General features: G+C 42.5%; 1 protein-coding gene across 3 annotated transcripts; it reads right to left on the bottom strand.

The window, feature by feature from the left end:
- Nucleotides 1-1,481: 1,481 nt before the first annotated feature.
- On the bottom strand, nt 1,482-22,983 carry fam193a (family with sequence similarity 193 member A). Of its 3 annotated transcripts, none has more exons than XM_033623685.2 (23): nt 22,621-22,983; nt 20,793-20,867; nt 18,859-19,101; nt 15,020-15,195; nt 14,773-14,940; nt 14,141-14,387; nt 13,890-14,014; nt 12,555-12,702; nt 12,372-12,446; nt 12,186-12,260; nt 11,972-12,084; nt 10,405-10,647; nt 10,075-10,231; nt 9,733-9,879; nt 7,907-8,185; nt 7,359-7,581; nt 6,902-7,261; nt 6,092-6,374; nt 5,809-5,995; nt 5,357-5,596; nt 4,244-5,153; nt 3,373-3,454; nt 1,482-2,073 (listed from the first exon to the last, which is right to left on the bottom strand). In XM_033623685.2, exons 1-23 carry the CDS (start codon nt 22,840-22,842, stop codon nt 1,980-1,982), a joined length of 4,872 nt encoding a protein of 1,623 aa, XP_033479576.1. In that variant the 5' UTR covers nt 22,843-22,983; the 3' UTR covers nt 1,482-1,979. The 3 variants fall into 3 exon arrangements, with proteins under 3 accessions (XP_033479576.1, XP_033479577.1, XP_033479578.1); XM_033623686.2 differs by having other exon boundaries at nt 6,950-7,261; XM_033623687.2 differs by lacking the exon at nt 20,793-20,867.
- Nucleotides 22,984-23,066: the final 83 nt, after the last annotated feature.

The raw sequence follows: 23,066 nt of genomic DNA, 5'->3' as shown, positions 1-23,066 counted from the left end.
TAAATGCCTGAAGTGGCCCAGTGGCGGCTACCTTTCTTCAACGTGCTTAACAATTGAAACTGAACCTCGGGATCTACATGACTCAGTTACAGTGGCCTTCTTGACTTATTTTGACTGTCAATTAGTGGATTTCCCAAAAGGAACACATATTTGTTTGAGGGTGTGACTCACCCTGCAACCATGTAGACATGCAGAGCAGCAACAATAGGTGAAATTACTGCTTTGCCGCAAGCGGTATGTGCGACACACCGGTCCCATACAGGCATGATCGCACTGAGGTGAACTGACCTTGGAGGGGAGATGAGTTTGTCAGTTTTGCTTTAAAAAACAAATTAAAATCCAGCATAAATTGGGGAACTTCTGGAAAATAAACTTTTGCTTTCTTGCCAACAGTCACACAAGAAATATAATACAATTCTATTTGTGCGTTAAATAGGAAGTTGCAGCCAGTTAGCTTAGCACAAAACAGGGAGAAACCGTTAGCTTGACTCTGTCCAACAGTGACAAAATCTGCCTCCGAGCATCTCTATGACTCATCAACACGCTATTATCTTGTTTATTTAATCAGTACAAAACAATATGCCATTTTACAGATGCTAATGTGCTGGACTATTTAATAGCACTAAACAGTTGTCACGCAATCGCTCAAGACTCCAAGAATCTATTGGTCCTGGCCAAGTCCAGCACAAACCCTCCATAAAACAGCCTATTGTTGTATTTACACTTTTTTTTTTTTTTTGGAAGAAATTAAACAAACACAATTGTGTTAAGAAGTGATCTGCTGGTAAGCGTAGTCCAGTCATGCTAAGCTAACTGGCTGCTCGCTGTAGTTCTGTATTTCAAGGACAGATATACTCATATCTGTCGTAGTGATCGTCTTATCTAACTCTGCCAGAGAGCAAACACTCTGACCTCCCAACAGTTAAACTATGTCTTTACATGTAGGCCTATGTGTAGTTTTAAGTGTCCATGTCCTTTCTACTGCATGTAGGAAATAAGATTTGACACAAGACGCATAATCCTGCCATACTACTGTATTCCATCTTTCAAAAAAGAAAGACAAGATTTAATATTACTTAACAATATGTTAAAAGTAGCCAGTTTGGCTTCAGTGTTAATACAATATACACTCTATAACAGATTGATAGTGTGAGTATTGTTCTTTTTCAATTTCATTCTGAAAGTATTCTGATACAAGCTGGCTACAGGTCAAAAATAAAGAAAACAAAAACTGTAACTGGTACACTTTTACTCAACAGTTTGTTAAACAGAACTTAAAAACCAAAAAAGAACATTGTCAAGTATTACGATTTCCTCCTTTCTGTGAAATAGGGTGGAGGTGGTTGTGGTGGTGGTGGTGGTGGTGGGGGGAGGGGGGAGCAGGGTGTGGAGACCAGCTGACCAAGCCCATTCCCTTGTCAATCATGTGGATGAGATGCCGTGCTAGGAACGGGGAAACGATGGGATAATAAGCCACAATATCTCAAATACAGCTTTTAATTCATTACATTTCTCTTTTTTTGGAGTTTCCATTGTCTCTTTTTTCTTGTTTTTTTAAGGAAACCATCCAGACATAGTAAGCATCTTCTGACTACAGGTAAGCCAATATAAGAAAATAATTTCAGACCATGGCTTTTTCAGTCAAGAGAAATGCCCAACTCAGACTAAAAGCACACAAGCACGCAAGGAAAATTAATCAGATGTAAAGTAGCATTTTGTGATTCTTTTTGTGTCATTTAATTTTCATTTTTGTTTTTAGTTCTGCAGGTCGATCAGTCCAGATGGGTCTGTGTTGGAACCACACAGCGACAAGAACAAAGCAAGGCAGCGTGGGTGTGATTTGGGCACAGCAGGAGAGAAGTTCTGGGAGGATAACAGCTGGGTGGAGGTAAAGGGATGGGCAGGGCAGGGGGGAAACGTGTGGGTTGGTATAGCTGTTAAGGTACTGATTGTGTCCTGACAGTCACTCACTAACACCCTCAATGTGCAGCAAACGTAGCTTTCTTCAAACTAAAGTTTGACCAGTTGATGGAAAGCCGTTGGCGGGTCTGCCGTGCAGAATCCAAGCAAAACCTGCGGGAAAAAAACAAACAAAACAAAAACATTAACCTTCTGATGAGCCATTATCCCTCCCTGTGGAGCTTTTCATTAAAGGTTTCTCACCAGAGCCATTTTGTATATCTTTGAGGCCTAATAAACATGCTGAGTGCATTTCCTTCCCTATAAAAGTTTCTTTACATGCAGAAGGAAGGAAGACAAATTTGATGATTTTTAAACCTGCACTGTTTACATCCATATTTGCTAGCTAGTGGTCGTCGTCTTCATAATTTTGCTGGCAACCTGATGCCCGTCTACCTCATTGCTATCCAACTGTCAATCAGTGGAACAATTCATAATTGTGGACAACTTACAAAACCATTACTCCATAGCGCCACTACTGTTCAAAAACTCCACAGGTACCTTTCAGGCTGACACCATGAGAAAAGCTTTCAGAACTAAAGCGAAATTTATACTTCTGCGTCAAATCGACGCCGTACCCTACACTGTAGTCTGACGTACACCTCCCCAGAAATGTAACTATGCGTCACACGACACAGACCTCCTGTCTATTTTTGTAAGCTGACACCATTTCTAGCTTTAATTTACTTCAATTTCACAGATAAGAAACATTAAATTGTAAAGGCAATAAAACCTCCACAAAAATAGCATTTTAAGTCTTGTGTGTGATTCATCCTTCGGGATTTATCCTGGCTTAATATGAGCAGAGGAAATCTACGCTCGTTGCTAGGCTAATTTATACAGTGTAAAATGCCATAGGCTTGTGCTAATAACGTTAGCATGTTACATTTGTTGGGAAAACGTATTTAGTCAGTGAACCTTGTGAGTTTTAATGGAGCCGAATTCTATAACGTTACCTTTGTTAAATGTTGCTGTTGTCCCTGGTTTTATATGAGTAGAGGAAAAGTCCACTAGCTGCTAGGCTAATTTATACAATGTAAAATGCCACAGGCTTGTGCTAAAAACATTAGCATGTTGTGTCTGTGGGGAAAATGTGTCCAGATAAAGACAAGTGTTTGTCTGTGAATGCTGCGAGTTACAGTGAAGCTGATTTGTGTACTTGTGTTTGAAAATGTCTCTATTAAGTCATGTTTAATGTGTGTTTAATGTGTGTTTTAAATCAACTAAACTTGACAGCACTTCACAGAAACCTCCGCCACTGACTAGTGTTTTGAAGGTGCAACTGCAGAGTGACACAGACACACCACCGCGCCAAGTATGAATGCTCACAACGGCGTAGGCAATGTGCATAGGGTCTAAATCCCTCCTAACTCATCAGTATTTGACAAAGTGAGTTACTTTTAATGTACATACCTTTTGAAATATTCCACCTCCCTCTCTGTTTCATCCATTTCAGTGCTGTCCAGGTCGATGTCTTTGGGCAAGAATACATCATCTAAGAGGAAATAGCATAAATGTATGTTAATTGCTCTTATTTCAAATATATGTTCATTTTGTAGGTGTATTATTAAATGAGAAGAACTTTGATACACATGTCAGTTTTGTATGCATCTTTGATACTACCATTGTGTGGTGTCTAAGCTGGAAACAGTGTACACACAGGCTCCAAATAAAAGGGAACGAAGTCCTGCACAGTGTCACGTACAGCTTGTACAGTGAGTGCAAGAATTTCTCTGAAAAAACATCTACTTTTAGGACACAGAAGTTAGGTTTTGAAGAGACTCAGATTTGATGAGTCGATTCTACACCAGATTGTCAGAAAAAAATGTTATCTGTCCACTTCCCCTTGCAATTTTATTTTAAGTTTCAGTATTTCTGAAAGCCAGAGTGTGGCCAAGTGTTTGGGGCCTAATGAAACACTGGCACCTTGTCAGTGGAGAAGGCTTTGTACAGCCTCACTTGTCAGAACACAGTGCGACACCAATATTTGTTAGAAAGTAAAACCACTTTAGGCAACACCCAGTAATACCTGCACACGGCAGCAGTGATCTGTACAGTGCACACTTTCACTAACAACACTGGGATGCCATATATACCACAGAATACCCAAGAGACACGTGAGGAAACAGATCGAGCTGTCTCTGGTTAGTTTGTTCTCTTAAGGACACAGTTAATATTTCTCTCACTCGCACGATGTCTGCTATTTCAGGAGTAAAGCCAAACAACTGGACATTAACATACACTTGAACCTTTAAATCAAACTGTAGATCATGATAATACCGACCTATTGAGGTGTTCATCTTGTCCCCTTTCTTCTTCTTGTTCTTCTTGGTCTTGCTTTTGGGCTGTGGGGACTCTGCACTGGGAGGTTTGCCGTTCTGCTGCGTCTGCTCAGACTGGGACGCTGGAGGGGGAGATGGGGAAGGGTTTGACACAGGTGGACTTCTCCTGTCTTCCTTTATTTGGGTCAGCGGTTGTTGTAGCTGCTGCTGCTGCCTTTTCCCACTGGCGCTTCTGATATCACACCTGTCCTCCCTCCTTGGTTCAGTGGTCGGGAGAGGAGCCAGGGCCTCGGCAGGCCTGATCCGCATTGCTTTGGTGTCTGTCATAGCGGTGGGGGTGGTGCCGTTAGCTAGCTTTGCTGCCACATCAGAGCTCTTGGGAAGCTCTGGAGCCTTCTTTGCTGCAGCCTCACAAGTGGCCACTTTAGCAGACTGCTTGGACTTCACTTTAATGTTGACCTCAAGCTGAGATGGAGGAGTGCCATTGTGGAGGATGGCCGGACAGTTGGGGATGTTGTTCTCAGTAGAAAACCCCCTCTCACTGGTGTGTTTTGGGCTGTGCTGTGTGCTGGGCAGGGATACAGGGTCATATCTGGGCTCCTTCTGGTCAGGGAGGCGGATGAGGGTTTGAAGCAGTGACTGTGACTTTCCGTTCTGTAGGTTATCTAGGACGTTCTGAGCTGTCTGTTTTAGGGGCTGTGGGTTGTTTTGTGGGGGAGCGGTGTTTTCCTTTGCTTTCTCTTTCTTTTTCTTCTTGGCAGCGCGATGTTGCTGCAGCTCTTGCAGCCGGAACAGCTCCTTCTGAAGCGCTGCCTCTTCCTCTTCCTGCCGCTGTCGCCGTTGCTGCTCTTCCAACAACTGCTGCTCCTCCCTTTCACGGGCCTCTGCCTCCAGACGAGCCTTCTCCTCCATCTGAAGCACACAGAGACATACACTTTCAGCATTACGGCAACTTTGACTAAAAAAAAATCCTAGTTGTCAACAAAAAGATCCGTGCATTTTTAGTACTAGCAGAATTACTGTACTTCCAAGTGCTTTAAACTGGATGTATATACACTGGAGGTCATTGAGACAATTCTAAAAAGACTTCTGAACTAAAAAGGAGGGACAGTTACCTTCTTTTGTTTATGCCTGGCCCGTTTGGCTGCCTTAGAACTGGAGGCAGGTTTATTGTCGGCACTATTAATGAACTGCAATAGGTCCTCTACCCGCCTGTGGTCCTCCACCCCTCCATCTCGTTCTATCACTGGTTGCTGCTCCTCACGTTTAGGCTGCTCCTCTTTACGTTTTGTCAGACGCAAGCGCAGCTTCTCCCGCATCTCTGCATAGTTTCGACTGGTCGGAGCAGCTGGGGGCTGGGAATAAAACAGAGTATCATCATTGAGGACACTATAAATAAATTCTTCCATGAAGCTAATTAACTATGATTCACTAGACTGTACATGCCATATTTCCATATTTTGTTTAACATAATGTGCAGAGGATCAAATGTTTAATTGAAAATCAATCCGTCTTAAAGAAAATGTAAATATGCATTTGTGATTTGCAGCATAAATGTGTATCTTACCCCGCCATGCCCAAAGAATTCGCAGTAGCAGCAGTCACAGTACTTTCCTTCTTTCTGGTTTGTGGAGGTGGAGGTGGAAGAGCTATGCTCGGAGCAGCTGTCCTCATCCTGACTCTCCTCCCCATCATACGGCGGGTGCTCGTATGCCCCATTCCCTTCACAGCGATGGCCTTCACAGTCAGGATCACTGAAAAAACAAAAGATAGGTCTCAGTCACTAGTAACACATTTGATGAATGGTTGTCCATCTTCATGAACCTGTAGGATTATGGTGGTGGTCTTACCTGCAGACGCTGGGTGGTGCACTGACAGGACCATCTGCTGAGGAGGCCGGCGGCTCGGCAGGTGGGAGGCACAAACCCTGGTGGGCCTCCATGAAGTCTGGGGCTGGAGCGGCCATCTTTGGAAAGGGCTGGGATCCCATCGTGGGAAGGTGCGTGGTGGGTGCTGGGGGCAGGGTGGGGCCCGAGAGTGGAGGGAGGGAGGTCAGTCCTGTAGGGCAGGTTCTGGGGGGAGCTGGAGCAGGTTGCCTATGGTCCTCTTTACCTAGATTGTGAAATACATCATCTGGAGGAGACAAAGATATGCTGGTTGAGAGCATTGTTTGGTCCTTCGTTGTCCCAAAACAAACTCTTTAAAACACGCAATTATTCAAAAGCTTTCACACAAATTTAACTTGTCTTTTGTCTGCAGTGATTGTATTATTAGTGACCATTGTAAACATCAGAAAGCTGGCAAGTTAATTAGTCTAGTTTGCCAGCCACAAACATTACCAAAAACTGTTTTATCCTCTTTTTAAAAATGCAAAATTATGTATAATAGCTGAATTATAGGTATAGTTTTTTCTTACATTAAAAAGAAGAGGGAATTAAATTTCAGTTCGACATTAAAAGCAGAACTGACTACACTTAGTTTCTCGCTTGATGTTGTCTGTTATGTCTGTATTTTGATTGCAAAGGTAAGAGGCAAAACATTTTCCTTGCTGGGTTTCACAAAGGATGTCACACCCCTGTAATAACTGTGATGATTGTCTAAGTGGCCTATACTTTAATCATCAGTGCAAACCTAACCATTCCTCCTACCACCTATATTACCTAAGGAGTTGGGTCTTTTAGATGCTAGGTGGATGGGTGGGTTATTACTTGACTGGACAGTGGTGGCAGTGCAGGACACAGAGGACGTGGAGGCGGAGGTGGCCATCACTACTCGGTTGGTCTCCATGAAGGCATCCTGGAAATTGTAGAGACACTTCTTCTTGGCGCCACTCTTCTTCTGCTCTTTGGCTTCCGAAGAGGAGCATGATGACGACGACGATGATGATGAGGACGATGACAATGACGAGGAAGTGGAGCAGGAAGGGGGGATAGGGGTGGGTAGCGAGGGGTGTTCCCCTTGGGGGCTGATAGATGTTGGGGGGAGGGGCACGTCAGCGAGTGGTGGCCCAAGCATGTCACCTGTTGATAAATAATGTGCGACAAGTCATGAGTTTAACCGTCTTCGACTTGCTGGGTATTTTTAAAATTTCATTTCTGCCGTGTTAGAGTGGCTCACCTGGCAGTGACTCAGGCAGCAGCACAGACGGATTCCAGCTCTTCATCACAGCAGCATCCCACAGGTTCTCAAACTTGAGCGAGAGGCATTGCAGTGAGCTGTTCCAGTCACCTGCTCCACCTGCACCGCCAAAGCAGTTCTGGTAAACGTGCTCCGGTAACGACGGGCTGAAGGCCGGCTGCTTGGCCGCTGAGTGGTTTGATGTAGGGTTTGGGGGGAGAGGCTTGAGGAATAAAAGAAATAAGTTACAAAACAAATCATGTCTCTATGAGATGAGCTGAGCTTTTTACTTCTCTTAGCTTTGGTTCATTCTGACCCCTTGTGGTGTAAAATGAAAACTACAGTGAAACTTAAGTGAAACTAAAACACAACTAAGCTCATTATTGTTCCTGGAAACTTAAAAAAATCCCCAGTGATACGGAAATGAATCAATTTTCCTTTAAAGGGACTCTCATGGTATAATTTTACACACTGTAAAAAGAAAGTAATCAGGAAAATGTAATATATGTATGGCCTTATGAGTGTACATGCTCAAGAATTACCCTCACCTTATTGTGTGTGAGAGGAGGACTGGGTGGGTAGAGTGTAGGGTGCAGCAGGGGCCGGGAGAAGTTGTGTAGGGGCAGGTGGCCGTGGATGTGGGGGTAGAGGTGTAGGGCGGGGTGGGCGGGGGGTGTCTTGTTGTCTGTGAAGAACTGGTGTCCAACAGTGGGTGGAGGTGCAGCGTGGAGCCGACTAGGGGGCAGGCATGTGGCAGGGCCCAGGGCAGAGGAGCTGGGGTCCTGGTTGCACACGTGGCACTCGCAGGCATGCTGGACCTGTTCTACCTGAGTGTGTTAACACAAATTCACAACATGTTGGCGACTCGTAGTCTGGAGTGCGTGTATATCTGCACTGCCCTTAAATGTATTAAAGGGTTATTTATTTATATGTAGAGCTGAAACAATTGTTTAAAGGACAGAAAATTTATCAGCAACAGTTCTGATCACCAATGAATTATTTTTAGGTCATTTTTGAAGCAATAATTCTCTGGTTCCAGCTACTTCAAAGTTAGGACTTGTTGTTTTTTTCTGTTCTATACAGTTGTTGATTATCAGTCAGACAAAATTGAAGAAACTGAAGATGTCACTTTAGACTGTAAAAAACTTTAATTAGCATTTTTTTTGCTATTTTCCCAACAAATTTATTGACAAAAGATTGATCAACAATGAAAATAATCGTTAGCTGCAGCCCTACGGTCTAGGGCTGACACCTTGGGGTTGATTGGTTGGTCGAGATGATGTTGTCTGACCCAATTTTGATTGGTTGGACAATCAGTTTTGTTACTTTCGAAGCATTTTTCCCCCCAGCTGAAATGCCGAGCTGGGAACACTTGAGATGCACAGCAGTTTTTTAAAAGTTCAGAAACGTTGGTTGCGTCTGGTTGCTATGATATGAAACATCCAACGAAGTAAAACCATCGGCATAAGGTAGAGTACAGGCTCTGGCCTTTGCTCTGGATGAAGGACAAGCAGAGGCTTAAGGAGAGGACCGATTCATTAGTCTACGTGGCGGGCAGTATTCATTTCTCTTCCATCGCTGTTGCTCAGCACTTGCACATGTTGGTTGTGATGATTGGTTTCTGTGGTATTTGTCTTACACCTCCTCCAGTATGACTGGATGTCTGAGTAAAAAGTGACAGTGACGAACGCAGCCTAAGTTGAACATTGTTCAGCTCTCAGTGACAAGAATAAGCCGCCAGGTGTGCAGCACTCAGCGCAGAATAGACACTAATTTCCTCGTCATGCTGTTGGTGTTTGTAGCATGGTGTAAATGAGCAACGTTTCAACTGCAGAGAATTGGCCACAGAGAAAACTCTCTGGTGGAGACACAATGCTACCTGGTAGCGTGCACTCAGTGCTCCGTGGCTGATTTAGAATCTAGAGATAATGTGGAGATTTTTTTTCCCCACTGACCGATCGACTGATAAAAGAGAAGGTAGAATTTCAGTAAAACAACATTTCTTTTTAAAGATATTTTTTTGGGCATTTTTTGCCTTTAATTGACAGGACAGTGAAGCATGAAGGTGGGAGAGAGAGAGGGAGAGACATGCAGCAAAGGGCCACAGGCTGGACTCGAACCTGGGCCGCTGCGGCAACAGCCTTGTACATGGGGCGCCTGCTCTACCACTAAGCCACCAACGCCCCAGTCAAACAACATTTCTTATGGTTGACTACAGCCCTACTACAGTCAAGGATGTGACATGGGAACTAGGGCAAGTCTGTTTTGAGAATTATTGGAAGATACTGCAAAGTTATGACTGTGCATGTGTGACAGGTTAGTTTTATTTTCAAGCTACTATGACAAATCAGGGCTAATAAACGTGTTACATCACCTGTTGGTGGTTGTAAGAAGGTGGGGGACTGTTGGTCTTTCCTGAGGAAAGCTCCTCTTGCTGCCCTCGAGGCTCCCCACCAACCTCACCATCAACTTCCTCCTCGTCACCCTCTGATGAACTGCTGCTGCTGGTCATGTGAGGAGACTGAGACAGAAATGTGTAGAACAAAGAGGACTCAGTTAGGGAGTAGCTGAGGAACAGTACAAAAAAGACATTTCCCGAACTACCGGCAGCCCACTCATAATGAACATCAGTTTCATCATCCAGAAACTCGGCAGGGAAATTCATAACTAATCTTGGGAGTTTTTCTGAAGTAATATACCGCAGTACAGAACTCACCCCTGCCTTTAGTTCCACGTTTTCACCCTCTCCATTGATGTCATTATGGAGGCCATTCACAGCGGCGTTCACAACGCTATTGTCCTCATAACCACTCATAGGGTAGATGTCCCCGAACTTACTGGACAACGGAGGCACTTCGTCATCATCACTAATACTAGAAAAAGAGAGAAATGAGTAGTCATGTTCGGGGTAAGATACAGAGGGGGGAAATTACTATTTATAGGAAGAGGTGTGCATTTACTAACTGATATACCCAATACTGATCTGTGCCCAAATGATTGTTACAAAGCATTAACAACCATTTGATGTGGACAGTGACAAACTTACAAAGTGTTTGTATCCCCCTCAGGCAGAATGAGCCTCGGATGCTGCTGAATGGTGATGGGAGAACTGGAGTTGGAGCCCGATGCAGAGCTGCCGGAGGAGAGGCTGGGAGGGTGCACCTCTGCCAGGTAGTCGCGGGGAGGTTCCCCTTGCAGGGGCAGCTTGATGTGAAGGTCCTCAGCGATGGGAGAGTCCATGATGCCGCATGTCAGGATGTGGGAGAGACTACAGTCATCACACGTGCACCTGTTGGTAGGGTGGTGGGCGATACGGACAAAGTTTATATTGCAGTAATTATCTGAGCATTATCTCAATATACATATGTTATTAAGTATTCAAAATCACATGGTTAAAAGTAAGAAGTTAAACTCATGTTCATCTTGTTGAGTTCAATATTTTTTTAATGTTTTGTTAGAACACCATCTCAAAATGAGACTGCTGTCTTAATAAAATTATTAAAAAAAGAAAATAATTTTACATTTTATTCTTTCATTAATACACAACCTACCTATTGGGATAAAGGGGGCAAAGTCAGGCTTATGTTGTGTTCACACCAGGCACGAATAAAACAATTCACACCAGTGAATTACATGTAAAGTCAATGTAAAGACGCTAGTAGATGCTTATTTCCACCAGGCGGCGTGTTGGACACAACGGGAATGACATTAAATACTTGAATGAAGTGTATAGCGCAATTTTGCATCATATGCTTATTCGCAGGAATTGAAAAATCTGACCTTCAGTGACCAATTCGCACCACGATAGCCAATCAGCATTGAGATCCTCCAGGGATGTACCGGCGGAAGTTCATTCATCGATTAAGCAAATTCACGTGTGTATGACAGAGGCTGTTCCCGCATATGAATCGAGTCAACACAAAATATTCTGACATTCAAACTTGCTTGATGTGAAAATTCGCATTGGCGTTTGGTGTGGACACAACTTTAGAATTGCAAACAGTCTGTAAATTTCCTAAAATTTTCCAAGGGAAGTTAAGCTTGGGAATTCTGGAAAGAGATGTTACCACAATTTCAATATAAAAACCCCACCTTTTCAACAGTAAAGAGGAGGAGAGGGGAGAAAACACATTGAACACTGCCTTATTTCATGTTTTGGTTAAAAGTAAAACTGGAGTTGGTAATTTCTAGAAATTTTTAAAGGGATGTATTCCAGGATTTTTTTTTAACTCTAGTCAAGCTCATAGTTGCCTTACTTTTAAATAACCATTTTAATATCAATTACAGATGCAACTATACATGTAAAACAAAGCACAAATTCAAAATGTTATCACACTTCAGCTCAGTGATTAGGTGAGACACAGGCATAATATATAGGGTGGGATCATTTTCTTGACAACTCAGAGTTGGAGAATTAAATCTTTCATAAACTGAAGAACATTTGACATGAGAAGATCATGACAAAACTGTTAATAGATTAGGGTGGTGGATTAGAATATACTTTCTTTAATTTATATGTAAAGGTAGTTTCAAGTGTATATCAAACTCACTACGCTGAAAGCGACATGATCTCAGGCCAGACAATGACACATCAGTGACTCCTGGAGACTCACCGTCTTCGATAATTGCAGTTTGGGCAGTCTGGAATACTCAGACGAGATGAGAGCATTCTCATAGTGTCTGTGAAGTTGTTTTCCCCGGTGGGGGACTTCTTACTGTTGGGTAACTACACAGAGAGCAAAAAAAAAAAAAAAACTGCATTAAAGAAATAAAAAAAAAAATACACTTTTAAATCTGCCATGATGGCTCCATATTCTTATCATGTACCTGTTCTTCTATAAACCTTCTCTGCTTAAAGAACTCCCAGTCCTCCTTAAGCATTCGCTGCTTAGTCTTCAGAGTCTGGAAATGAGCAGATAACAAGAAGAACATGAACTTCTATAAATGAAAGAAATTCAAATTTAAAGATAATAGAAATTGAATGTGTTCTGATACAATTTGCAAATCTCTTACGTTTTTGCTAATCAAGGACTTGTGTGGCTCTGTTCTTTGGTTGGTGAGACTCTGACCCTCCACCTTAAAAAGCAGCTGTAAAAGAGTCACATCCTTACTGCTTTAATTGAGGCATCTTTATCAAGTATCATCTTCTCATAAAAACATTTCAAAACATGTCTCTTTTGTCTTGAACGTGTATACCTGTTCATCTACATAGTCATCAATCCTCTTCTCACACTCCTGCCATTCAGTAGCCACCGTCGCCATCTCCTGCTGCAGCTGATGGTAGCTTTCTAACAAGGTCCTGTACATATCTTCATTATATGAATCATGAGAGGCTGTGCCATGTCTGGAAAAAAGGTGCAGAACACACAAGTCGTTAAAGACAGTTATATGGTTTCTGTGTTCACTGTGGTCGACAGTTCATTTAAAAGATAATTCAACTTTAAGTGTCGAACACTGATCTAATTTGGGTCAACAGTAGCAGACTAAACGGGCCCTATTATGCTTTTCCATATGTTTGTTAGAAGATAATGCTTTCACCGGCGTTGGTCTGTTTGTTTGTATGTCTGCAAAATAACTCAAAAAGTTATGAATAGATTTTGATGAAATTTTTGGTGGTGATCGGTTTACGTAAAGTGGATAAAATAATAAAATAGCGCTAAATAGCACTGTGTATTCACCGAGTTTTAGAATAGACTCATTCCATGACCAGATGTGCGCCACTGGTTGGCAGTGGCGAGTAGGCCTACTTGGGCTCATCAGGAATACATAAAGTCTATCGTCTGACTGAATGGGGCGTTTCCTGACTCAATGACACGGTATGTACAAGACGCTGCTGTTGATTAAAACTGCCTCCCAACTTGATGTTTTGGTCATGCACATAACGTTAGCAATTGACAAACATTAGCGGTTAGTGAAAGTTAGCTAAACGTTAGTGATTACCTAACGTTAGCCACCATTCAACTTTGGTTGCAGATGTTTGCAATTTCTGCTTGATTTCAGATTCTATTCCAGCTGAAGCATGTCCGGTTGTGAGGATTTTAGTTGAGAAGCTTTTATTGATTTTTTTTTTTTTACGGCAGAAACTGGCGTTATAGTCGGTTGCAGTTATTCCCCGGGTACAATGACAGTGAAGAGATGACAAGAGTGCAAAAGACCCAGAAATGCTGACCAATCAGAGCAGACTAGGTCTTTTCAGGAGGGGGCTTAAAGGCTCGGACAAACCTCCCACATTGAGAGCTCACGCAATTCTATTCATAGTACAATTGACAGCCCCTGCAGTAAATGGGAGGGCCGGGAGGTGAGCTTACCGTCCTCTAACTGATGACATCAGGTGAGAGTGAAATTGCTGTTGGGTCTGGAGTGAATGTCTGTCAAATATCAAGCTTAAAACTACATTCCCCACTGAGACACTGGGCTCAGTGCGGACCCCATGGACATAGGTGAGAGACGAGATTTAGACAAAAGGGCCTTGAAAGTGATAATGATGATTCAGTAAGTCATCATATATTTCTGTAAACTAGTAAAACTTACTTCAGCTGTGCAACCAGTGCAGGTAAACTGCTGTGCAAGATCGGTTCAGAGAACACCAGATTCTCAAAAAGGTGCTTGTTGTGCAGCTCCCACGTCACCTGGAATTTCTGAAGGTGCTCATTTTCCTGAGAAAAAACAAAAAGGGTTAGAATCAAATACAGTAAAAAAGACTATGAATGTTATTTGAAGCCACTAGCAGGACAACTAACACAGTATCTTTGTTACTCTGGCTACACGAAAGGTAAACTGACCAGGGTGAGCAGGAAGCTGCTGATGGTGCGTGCAGCTTGACAGAGGGCGTTGTACTCCTCTAGCAGCAGGGAGATGAACTGGTAAGCCTGAGGAGGACCCAGGGCTGCAGACACAGTCCCCGCTGGTCCTGTAGTCTTGGGTCCTGTAGAGAGGTGCTTCAGTAGCCGCACCTTCATTTCCAAGACGTATTCACGCGCCTGCTGCTCCAACCGTTGATACAGTTGGTAGGGGTCCTTCTCACAGAGTCTATGGAAGGAAAATTAAGCATTTAAGGTTAAAATTGTAAAACACTGAGACTGGATAGGTTGGCTTAAATAAAAACTGTTAATGTTACAACCAAATAAAACTGATATTCTCTCTTTAATATCCTTTAGTCTACAGATTAAACAATCCCCTCAATGATTTGGGGCAAAGTCAGAAGTCCTGTTTAAGGAAATAGAGAGCAATTTTCTGGGGATTTCAGCCTTACACATTATAGTACAGACTGCAGTTTCGAGTTGTTGACATCATTCCTTACAATGGCTGCCAGGCCTGATTGTTTTTACAGAGGCTTTCTTCCTGCATCCACAGTTCAATAGAGACCCCTAGTGGAAACATTGTGGAAAGGAGAAGTAAGACGTAGTAGTTATACCTATCGACCAGCTCCTTCATGCCCTCCTTGTCTCTCTCTAGGGGCTGGTCATGGTCATCTGCTAACGGTGTTCCAGTCTGACGGTAGATGCAGCGCACCAGGTAGCGAACCTCTGACCAGTGATTCTGTAGCTGCTGTGACTCCCTCTCTGACTCAGCAGAAATCTCCCTGTTATTCAGGACAGACATTCATTAAGATCACATCATCTTTGAAGATTAAATAATACACTGAAATCAAATTTACTGACCGTCTCTCATTGCAGGCTTCACAGCTGCACACTGTATCAGCAGGCATCGGTGCGGTGAGGTCCGGGGCAGGGAGCATGGGTAGTGTAGGCACAGCAGTGGTCAGTCTGTCCCCTGTGGCTGCCTCCTGGCCCAGGTTTCCGTTACCCACAGGCATGTGCAAAAGGAAGTCCTGGCTCTGTGGGAAATATCACAAACAGTACACTAAGATATGGAACAATTTTTAGACTCTCTTAAGATGCAAGTGAGCATAGTTTGAGAGAAACTTAGGAACAAATGTGTTGTTGGTTAAATCGTAATTGTTGTTGTTGATTATCGTGGTCATGTTTTAGGGCCCTACCTTAAAACCGGCACAATGCACAGCGCAATGGGCATTGCTAGTTTTAGACCAACGCAGCTGATATTTTCATGGCCCACACCCAGGTTGTGTAATTAGCTGCGTCCATCTGTGCACCCATACGTGTGTAGGTCTTAAAGTGAGGTGTGGTCAGGCTCATTGTTGGTGGAATGCTACTTTGAGGCAGCAGAAAGCAATTGCACCACTGCAGTATTTTGCTGCTATTTAAAGGGTGCATTATTAAGATAATAAGATGGGCCTACAAAGGTGGGTTCACAATGTGCTTACACACTTGTTTTAAACAGGGATATGCAGATAGGTTGCGCGTCAGTGGAATAATATGTCATTAGTGAGGAAAATAATTATATTCTCTACAATGTGAACATAGCAGAGAGCAGAGCTGCTGTGCAAATTTCCACTGAGAGAAATGCTGTGCTTATTTACGCAGGAGGAGCAGCGTAACTTAAGCGTAGTTCAGAAGCTAAAAGTTTAGTTCTGTTTCCTCTATTATACCACAGTTTTTAGTTTTACTGCTTCAGTGTCCCACAGTATTTGCGTCTCTTACTGCAGTACTCTCAGCAGAAAACCACCAGCTTCCCCAACTTGCCGAATCCACCATTTAAACAGCAGTGCGCCAGGTGCAACTGGCTTTTACAGGGAATGGGAGATGACATTGTGATTGGTTGAATTCATGTTACGCAGAAAACACACAAATGATTAAGGGGCTACATATGATCTGTGTGCCGCCTGTGCCTTACTTTGCGCTCCGATTTTGCATCATTCAACTAGCAAATGTGGATTTTGACACGCCCTTATTGCACCTGCGCCATGCACTTTAGACCATGCACTATAGATCCTTTAAACTGGGCCCTCTGTGTCTAAAGTCTAACACATGCTGCAATGGCACATCTTATAATGAGCATACACTGGACATGTCAACAGAGAGCATACAATAAAGCAAATAATGTGAGTGTGGGTCCACTATTTTACTCCATTTCTCCAAGAAAGAATATCTTTGTAAAACTGGAACTGCAACTTGCAGAAATTTGGACATTGATACACCTCAGCGATAACTTTCTCCTTGTTCACTGTGGCAGCTACAAGGCCAAGAAAGAAGACGTGCTATGAGCCGGCAACAGAAGAAGTCCAGGTACAGCAGCTGGGATGAGCCAATCCAAGGAGCAAGTCTTAAGCCTGTTTAAGAGCCCGTAATAAGGACACGATGCCAACCATGTATCCATACAGCAGGACTGGCACGTGAGTGTTTCTTAGTTGAATCACATTTTGGAGTTGTAAGTTTAGTAGTCAGTCACGAACCTTTGTAACTAAGATGGGAGCCTCACTGGTTTCTGATTTAATCACTGCCAAACTATTGAAGCCCTAACTCAGTGTTAAATTTCTGCTCAGTAAAAGCTTTCCAGTGGTTTGTTTACTACAGGGCAATGATACTGTAAGTCTGCATAGTACCCCACTGCTGTAAGGATGCAGTGGAACAATACATTTATGAGGAAACCAAACCCAAGCCAAACAGCCGAGACTAAGGCACCCACACCCACAAAAAGGAAAACAAAACCCTGACATACCTGACGAGCCTTAATATAAAGCCTGATCAATAGCGTAAGAACCAGCTTGACAATGTCACAGTTATGATTTTGGATACAATCTGAAGTTATACCACTCTGACCAGTGTTAAGTATTCACTTGCATCTATACAAGTATAAAGCAGGGTGTACATTTGTGAACTAATGTGCAATTTTATTCCTTGCAGTGCAACATTGAATCATGGGTTAGTAAGGCAGGGTGTCGTTGTGCATGTGTCATTGTAGTCTTACACTCAACACGCTGTTCGCATGTGTTAGTTTAGACATTCTGCTCCAATAGAGTGCCACAGGAATGAGTCCAAAAACCTGGGAATAGGCTGATTTTAGCACCTGTGATCAAATGGTTTTTTTGGCAGTTGCTAACAAGTGGCTAAATGAGACTACAGAACGTCATCACGCCGAACACAACATTACAGCCTCATTGTGGTGGCTTCACTGAAGTCATGCGACCATAGTGTAGTTTGTTTAGAGCCTAATGTTAGCGTTTTACTTTTTGCATTTGCATTTCAGCATCTAAAATCATAAAAGTAGTGTTCATTTGTGAAGATTTTTGTGAAGACCTTCTTTTACCACAGAGTTTATTTTCTGCAATAATCCAAAACCCAATGGGAAATACCACTGGCTTTAAGTTGAGGGAACCACAGCAATGTTATGTTCCAGGTTAGCCTCCAAATATGCGTCATCCCTGCAGCACTCTATATGCAATGCCATATTTGGAGTTTTAAATTTCTGGTTAAGTTTCCTGATCTAATGGTTGAGTAATAATCCAGGAATTTCCCATAATTCACAGACAAGTCGTCAATGTGCAAACAGTTTACCTCTGTGTTAAAACAATAATCACAGTTACCAGAGATGATACTCATGATCTCTGATTGACAAGTTTCCTGGAGGTTCTGCTCACACAACCAAAATGTGGCTACAACCACAGCACAGTACAGCTGCAGTGGAAATGCATAAACAGCAATGACACTCACTTTTCGGCTCTGCTTAAAATTGAATATGTGGAATATAAAACTGATTTTTCTGCTCGTTCTGTTGCATTTAATCAAACCAGACATGAACAACAAACAATCTGCAATGAAAAAATAAAGGGTAGTCCTTCTTTTATACATTCAGTGTATAGTAAAGAGGTGTTAATAACAGCCTTATTAATTACAATTAATAATCACACCCATATAAACACAACCAGGAGGAAGAAAAGTGACTTTGTAGTCTGGTATAAAAAAATGTTGAATCACAAGATGTTTCCACTTCTACACTGGCCTTGTCCTTACAGAGACCTGAGCTGAGCACATCGCCAGGCTGTCTAACATAAAGAAGCTCTTTATATAAAGAGGCATAAGTCTTGGACATCATGACATTTATAAAACATAGGCTTTCGAGGGTATTTACAGTCATGCTCGGATGTGTTAAACATCTACAACGTATAAATAACACCTCAAAGTGAGGGACACACATAATAAAAAGAACAAATGCACACAATGTATGCTTTAATAGAATAAAGCAATCTGAGTATTTGATCCACTGCATTGGCCTTTGTTTTGAGAACTCAATACTATTTTCTAGCAATAATTCAGAGTGAAGCCAAGTCAAAATATTAAACGATAGTGTGTCCTTTATAACATTTTTTAAAGCAACAGCTGTAGCTTCTGGTTGCTCCATCTGTTCTAGCTTTTCTGGCAAAGAAACAAATGTGAACACAAGAGCTACACCATCCACTGAAAGACTGACCACAGCTGTGTGAGTTAAACTGCAGATATATGGCATCAGTGCTGAGACAGATGATGTTTGGAAACTTGGATCGTTCAAAGAACCAGAGGACCCGCAGTTTTTTTCCACTGCAGCCACAAACTTTTGCCCACCATCTCTTAACTGCAACGCTCTTTATACACAGATGACTTACCCCCAACGACTGCTCCAGAGCAGTGTGTCGGTCCTCCTTCTCCACTGTGCGCCTGCAGTCAGAGCACACCCACAGAGGGAGCTGGAGGGCACTGGGTGTCTTGTTGGGCTGTGCTGTACCGTTTTGGCCCAAGATCCCTGCCTCTGAAGGCACGGCACTGTCTTTGCGCTCACATCGGCATAAGAGGCAGCGATCGCCGGCCGTGTAGGGCGCCCGCTGGTTCAAGCCAAACGTGAATGGGGTCTGTGGTAAGTATGTTAGTGGGAGGAAGTAGAGAGAAGCAAATACACAATAAGATATCCAGCCACTTTAGCGTCTGCATAAAACATTTTCCTTTTCTCTTTATTCTTTTTATTATTTTATTTCTGTCATATTGTAAAATCAGCAAAGTATACTATCACTATTGATATAAGTGGAATAAAAAGAAGTGCTCCAATATAGACCAATCTGCTATAAAGTTTGGTCTCTGCTATATATTAAGGCAGATTAAACTCTATTTCTTCATAACTCACTGCACCCTGGATACATCAGCTGTCTAAACTGCTCCTCTGCACTCCATTAAGACACTGAAACCTTTTCCTAATGTGCAGACTTGTCAGCAAGTGAACCACAGAGTGGCACAAACACATAATTAGCAGCCAGAAGTTTCAATTAATGATATCCACATCGGCGGTGCTGGGTAGAGAGCAAAATGGCTTTTAGGGATTTTAAAAGACGGTTGTTTTGCGCCTATCTCAGCAACATTTTATAGATGCACCAGTAGTTCCCGGGAGATTCTGAATCTGTGGGTGCTGTGGGTTACTCAACTTAATTCACTCCTCCAGCAGTGGTATTTCTGACTGCACTAAAAAGCACAGAAGTAAAGCAATATTTTTTCCCCCAGTCATTTGGCTGTATATTTTGGTGTACTGCAAAGGTCAGTCGGGGCGTAACAGCTGAAGTAGTTCACGGTTTGATTCAATACAACTGTATTACAATCAAATACATTTTTGGAAAAAGCAGTACCACACGATGTTCCTCGCATTTTTACTTTCAATTTATTGCAACGATAAATGTTTAAATATTTACTTACGATGCTGCATGTAAACAGGACAACATATCTGAACATATTCAGTAATGCATACATAAATACTTTTGTAAGAATTGTCAGCCAGACTGAAGAACATTTTAGCTTTTGAGAAAACCTGCGGCAGGGTTGGACATGAATTTTTTACTCCACCTGCCTCTGTGGCTGGTTGATTCTAAAATCTATCAGCCACTCAACAGATAACTGTTTGGGTTTTTTTGGGGGCTGGTGAGTGAAGCAAATACAGCAGCCACCTGCATATTTTACCAGTATTTGGCTGGTGGCTCATGCAAATTTCCAACCCTGACCTACAGAGACTTTACAGGGATATAGAGGAAGGCATACATTAAAATAAGACTCATTTAAATCTGTAATGCCATCATCGGTTGTCCTGATGCTGTGATATAGCACATATATATAGCTAAATGTTAACAGAAAGCTGAATTTGAATTAACAGCATCATAACACTGCTGTAAAATGCAACACTGACAGTGAAATTACTGTTGCAACTGATCACTTAGGGCGGGCAGACACAACACAATGAGACTGGCTCCAGTCACGTTCCAGATGTGCAGTCTGAATACAGATGTTGGAGCATCTTCATGCCACGCTGTTGCAACTGTGTTTGGATCCCATACCAATGACACCTCTAACAGTTGTGTCGCTCTGGACACTGAATGTTTTTAATTTTGTGAGTAAAGGCAGTAAATTGAGCCGTCTTGTGGTGTGCTTCCCATTCTAGTGCACCTAAAGTTCTGGCATCAAGGTGTAAATTGTGTCTGGCAAATAGGACGTGGCTTCAGAGGAAAATCTCACAGTGGCGTTTGTACTTGGACTTGGACTTTGGAGAGACCTGATGTAAAGTTACCTGAAGGACCCCGGAGAAGTCAGCGTTCACTGGCCCTTCTGTAAACTGTGGTGTGACACTGTTGTTTACTTGGACCTGAGGGATACAAACAACTCAGTGTTTACACAGAACTGTCCACTCAGATGCTTTATTAACCAGAGTTAGTAGTATACCCTTACTTTATATTAACGCAATCTATGAGTGAATCGCCTGTCGCAGAAATTGATGACTTTGTTTAGAACCTATGGCTGATTAACTTGGTGAGTGTCACAACTATAACATTGAACTTCAAACCCCTACATGGTGAAGTAGATGTCTGTATTTTCTAAGTTTCCAAGCTATATGTGTGTGGTGCATGATCAAGGCAGAGAATTGTTAAGCTATACAGTCAAGCATGCCCAGGATAGGCAGGTAGACAAGTATATAAACATAATAAACATATAAGCATAGTGTCCATAAATGATGTTTAGACATTTTTCCCCACTTTTACCTAGTAGACTGTAGTTTAGTTGTCCTTTATTGTCTTTTTTGGCAATTAGCATAAAACTGATTGATTTTTACAGCAGATAATTTGGCCCCGGTAATTACATACAACTTATTTGCAGGCAAACCGCTGTGTTTTAACTACAGCAAATGAATACCTTGTTAGACAAACTTCTGTATATCAATGTAACTGGACAATAACTGTGACCACACAACTTGTCCAATTTTTAAACATGATGATCTCATATAGCACTCATGAGTGTATTATTTTCTTGTGATGAATAGAAGAAGCAATTCTCAAGAATTGTCTGGATGGAGAGGTTAACACAACATCCACACAACAGAGGTCAAACATCCAGGGATGGTGTTATTTACTTCATAGGAGGCTGGCTGCTTGTGCATGTATCATAAACATACACACATCTGCTAAATAATGGGCTTTATTTACCTTTATAGTTTCCGCAACACAGTGAATTTACACAAGGAAAAAAATGCACAGTCCACTGACATGCAGTATGACTATACACTAACTAACTACATTTCTGTGAGCCCAAAAGCTATCCAACTAACTTTTGAGCTGACATCTATCTATGAGTTGTTGAACTATTACACACTGGTCAGTTACAAAGAGACTAGCTAACATCCTATGGTCCTAATTTGAGTTATTGTTTTAGTGCTAACTTTTGTGCAAATGGTGTATCACTAAGCTACATTAATAAGTGAAGATAGTCAGCATTAGTTGGTTCAGATTATTACCTGGCAAATACAACCACTTTAAACTCTAAATAAACAAGGAAAGGTCAGCTTGTAAAAACACATCGAGGCCCAACTGGGCTGAAGTTGTTATCCTCACCATTAGCATTAGCTAGCATGAATGTTTATCTGTGTAATAGCAGCCTGTGGTTGAACTGTGTTAAACCTAACGGTACTCACGAATAATCTTGGTTTGGCCAATGTAATCTCCACCTGCCTGGACTGTGTTAGCTCAAAATAATGTTTGGTTATCTGAGTTGTTGTCGATTCAACTGCGGTCTCTTAACTTGAGCTAACGATGATAGTCATAGCGTACGTCCAAGGCACAAGTAGCCTAATGTTTACGGCTGTTTATTACAATACAATAAAGCCACTTTAACGAACATTACACCGTTACACGACCTGCTAGCTGGTAACGTATTCCCCAACGCATAACAACCAGCATTAGCGGTAATTAAGCCAGTTAATTTCTAGCTACGCATAGGTTAGTTAGCTAGCTGCCCTCCTCGCATCAGTGTCGGGCCCGAATCTGATTTGTGTCGTTGATAACGCTGCTAACTAGCCAGTCGCCCCGTTTTGACATCCACCAGTTAACGCTGGGTGACAGTCTTACCTCTCCGTTTATGCCCGTGATGGACCCAATATTCCCGTTGCCTGTGCTGCCAGGTGTTAAAAAGCTGACGACAGAGGCAGGTGTAGCTGTTCCCGCACAGCCAAGGGCCGAGGCAACCCCGGCCTTGCCACCGCTGGTATTGCAGACAGCACTGCAACTACTGCCACCGCCCCGCTTGTTCTTCCTGCGTTTAGCCCCTCGTTTAGCATCGGTTGGACTCATTTTTTCCACAAAAAAAGCGAGACAACTTGCCGTCCACACTTGGCAGGGTCTCGAGTGGAATGCCTGGCGCAATCACTCGGGTATAAATCCGGGATAGCGATTTATAGACTCCCAAAACGACAGACACTCAGTTCTATCAAAGTGCAAGCCGACTTCATAGATTCCAATATGGCCTCTAGCTGGATTGCCTCAACCAGGCTTCAGCTTGCGTTGCAACGCAACTG

Source organism: Epinephelus lanceolatus, chromosome 3 (genome assembly GCF_041903045.1).
Source record: "Epinephelus lanceolatus isolate andai-2023 chromosome 3, ASM4190304v1, whole genome shotgun sequence".
NCBI classification, from domain to species: Eukaryota; Metazoa; Chordata; class Actinopteri; order Perciformes; family Serranidae; genus Epinephelus; species Epinephelus lanceolatus.
The sequence above is the reverse complement of the archived record's forward strand: the minus strand, read 5'-3'. Positions and strand labels throughout refer to the sequence as shown.

Bases quoted from the DNA above. Each gene is read 5' to 3' on its own strand.
- fam193a (XM_033623685.2), bottom strand. From the start codon at position 22,842: ATGAGTCCAACCGATGCTAAACGAGGGGCTAAACGCAGGAAGAACAAG. The intron at 12,261-12,371 runs GTAAGAGATTTG...GCTCATTTCCAG, and splicing joins AGTCCTTGATTAGCAAAAAC to ACTCTGAAGACTAAGCAGCG. The intron at 10,648-11,971 runs GTGAGTCTCCAG...CCCTACCAACAG, and splicing joins AACTGCAATTATCGAAGACG to GTGCACGTGTGATGACTGTA.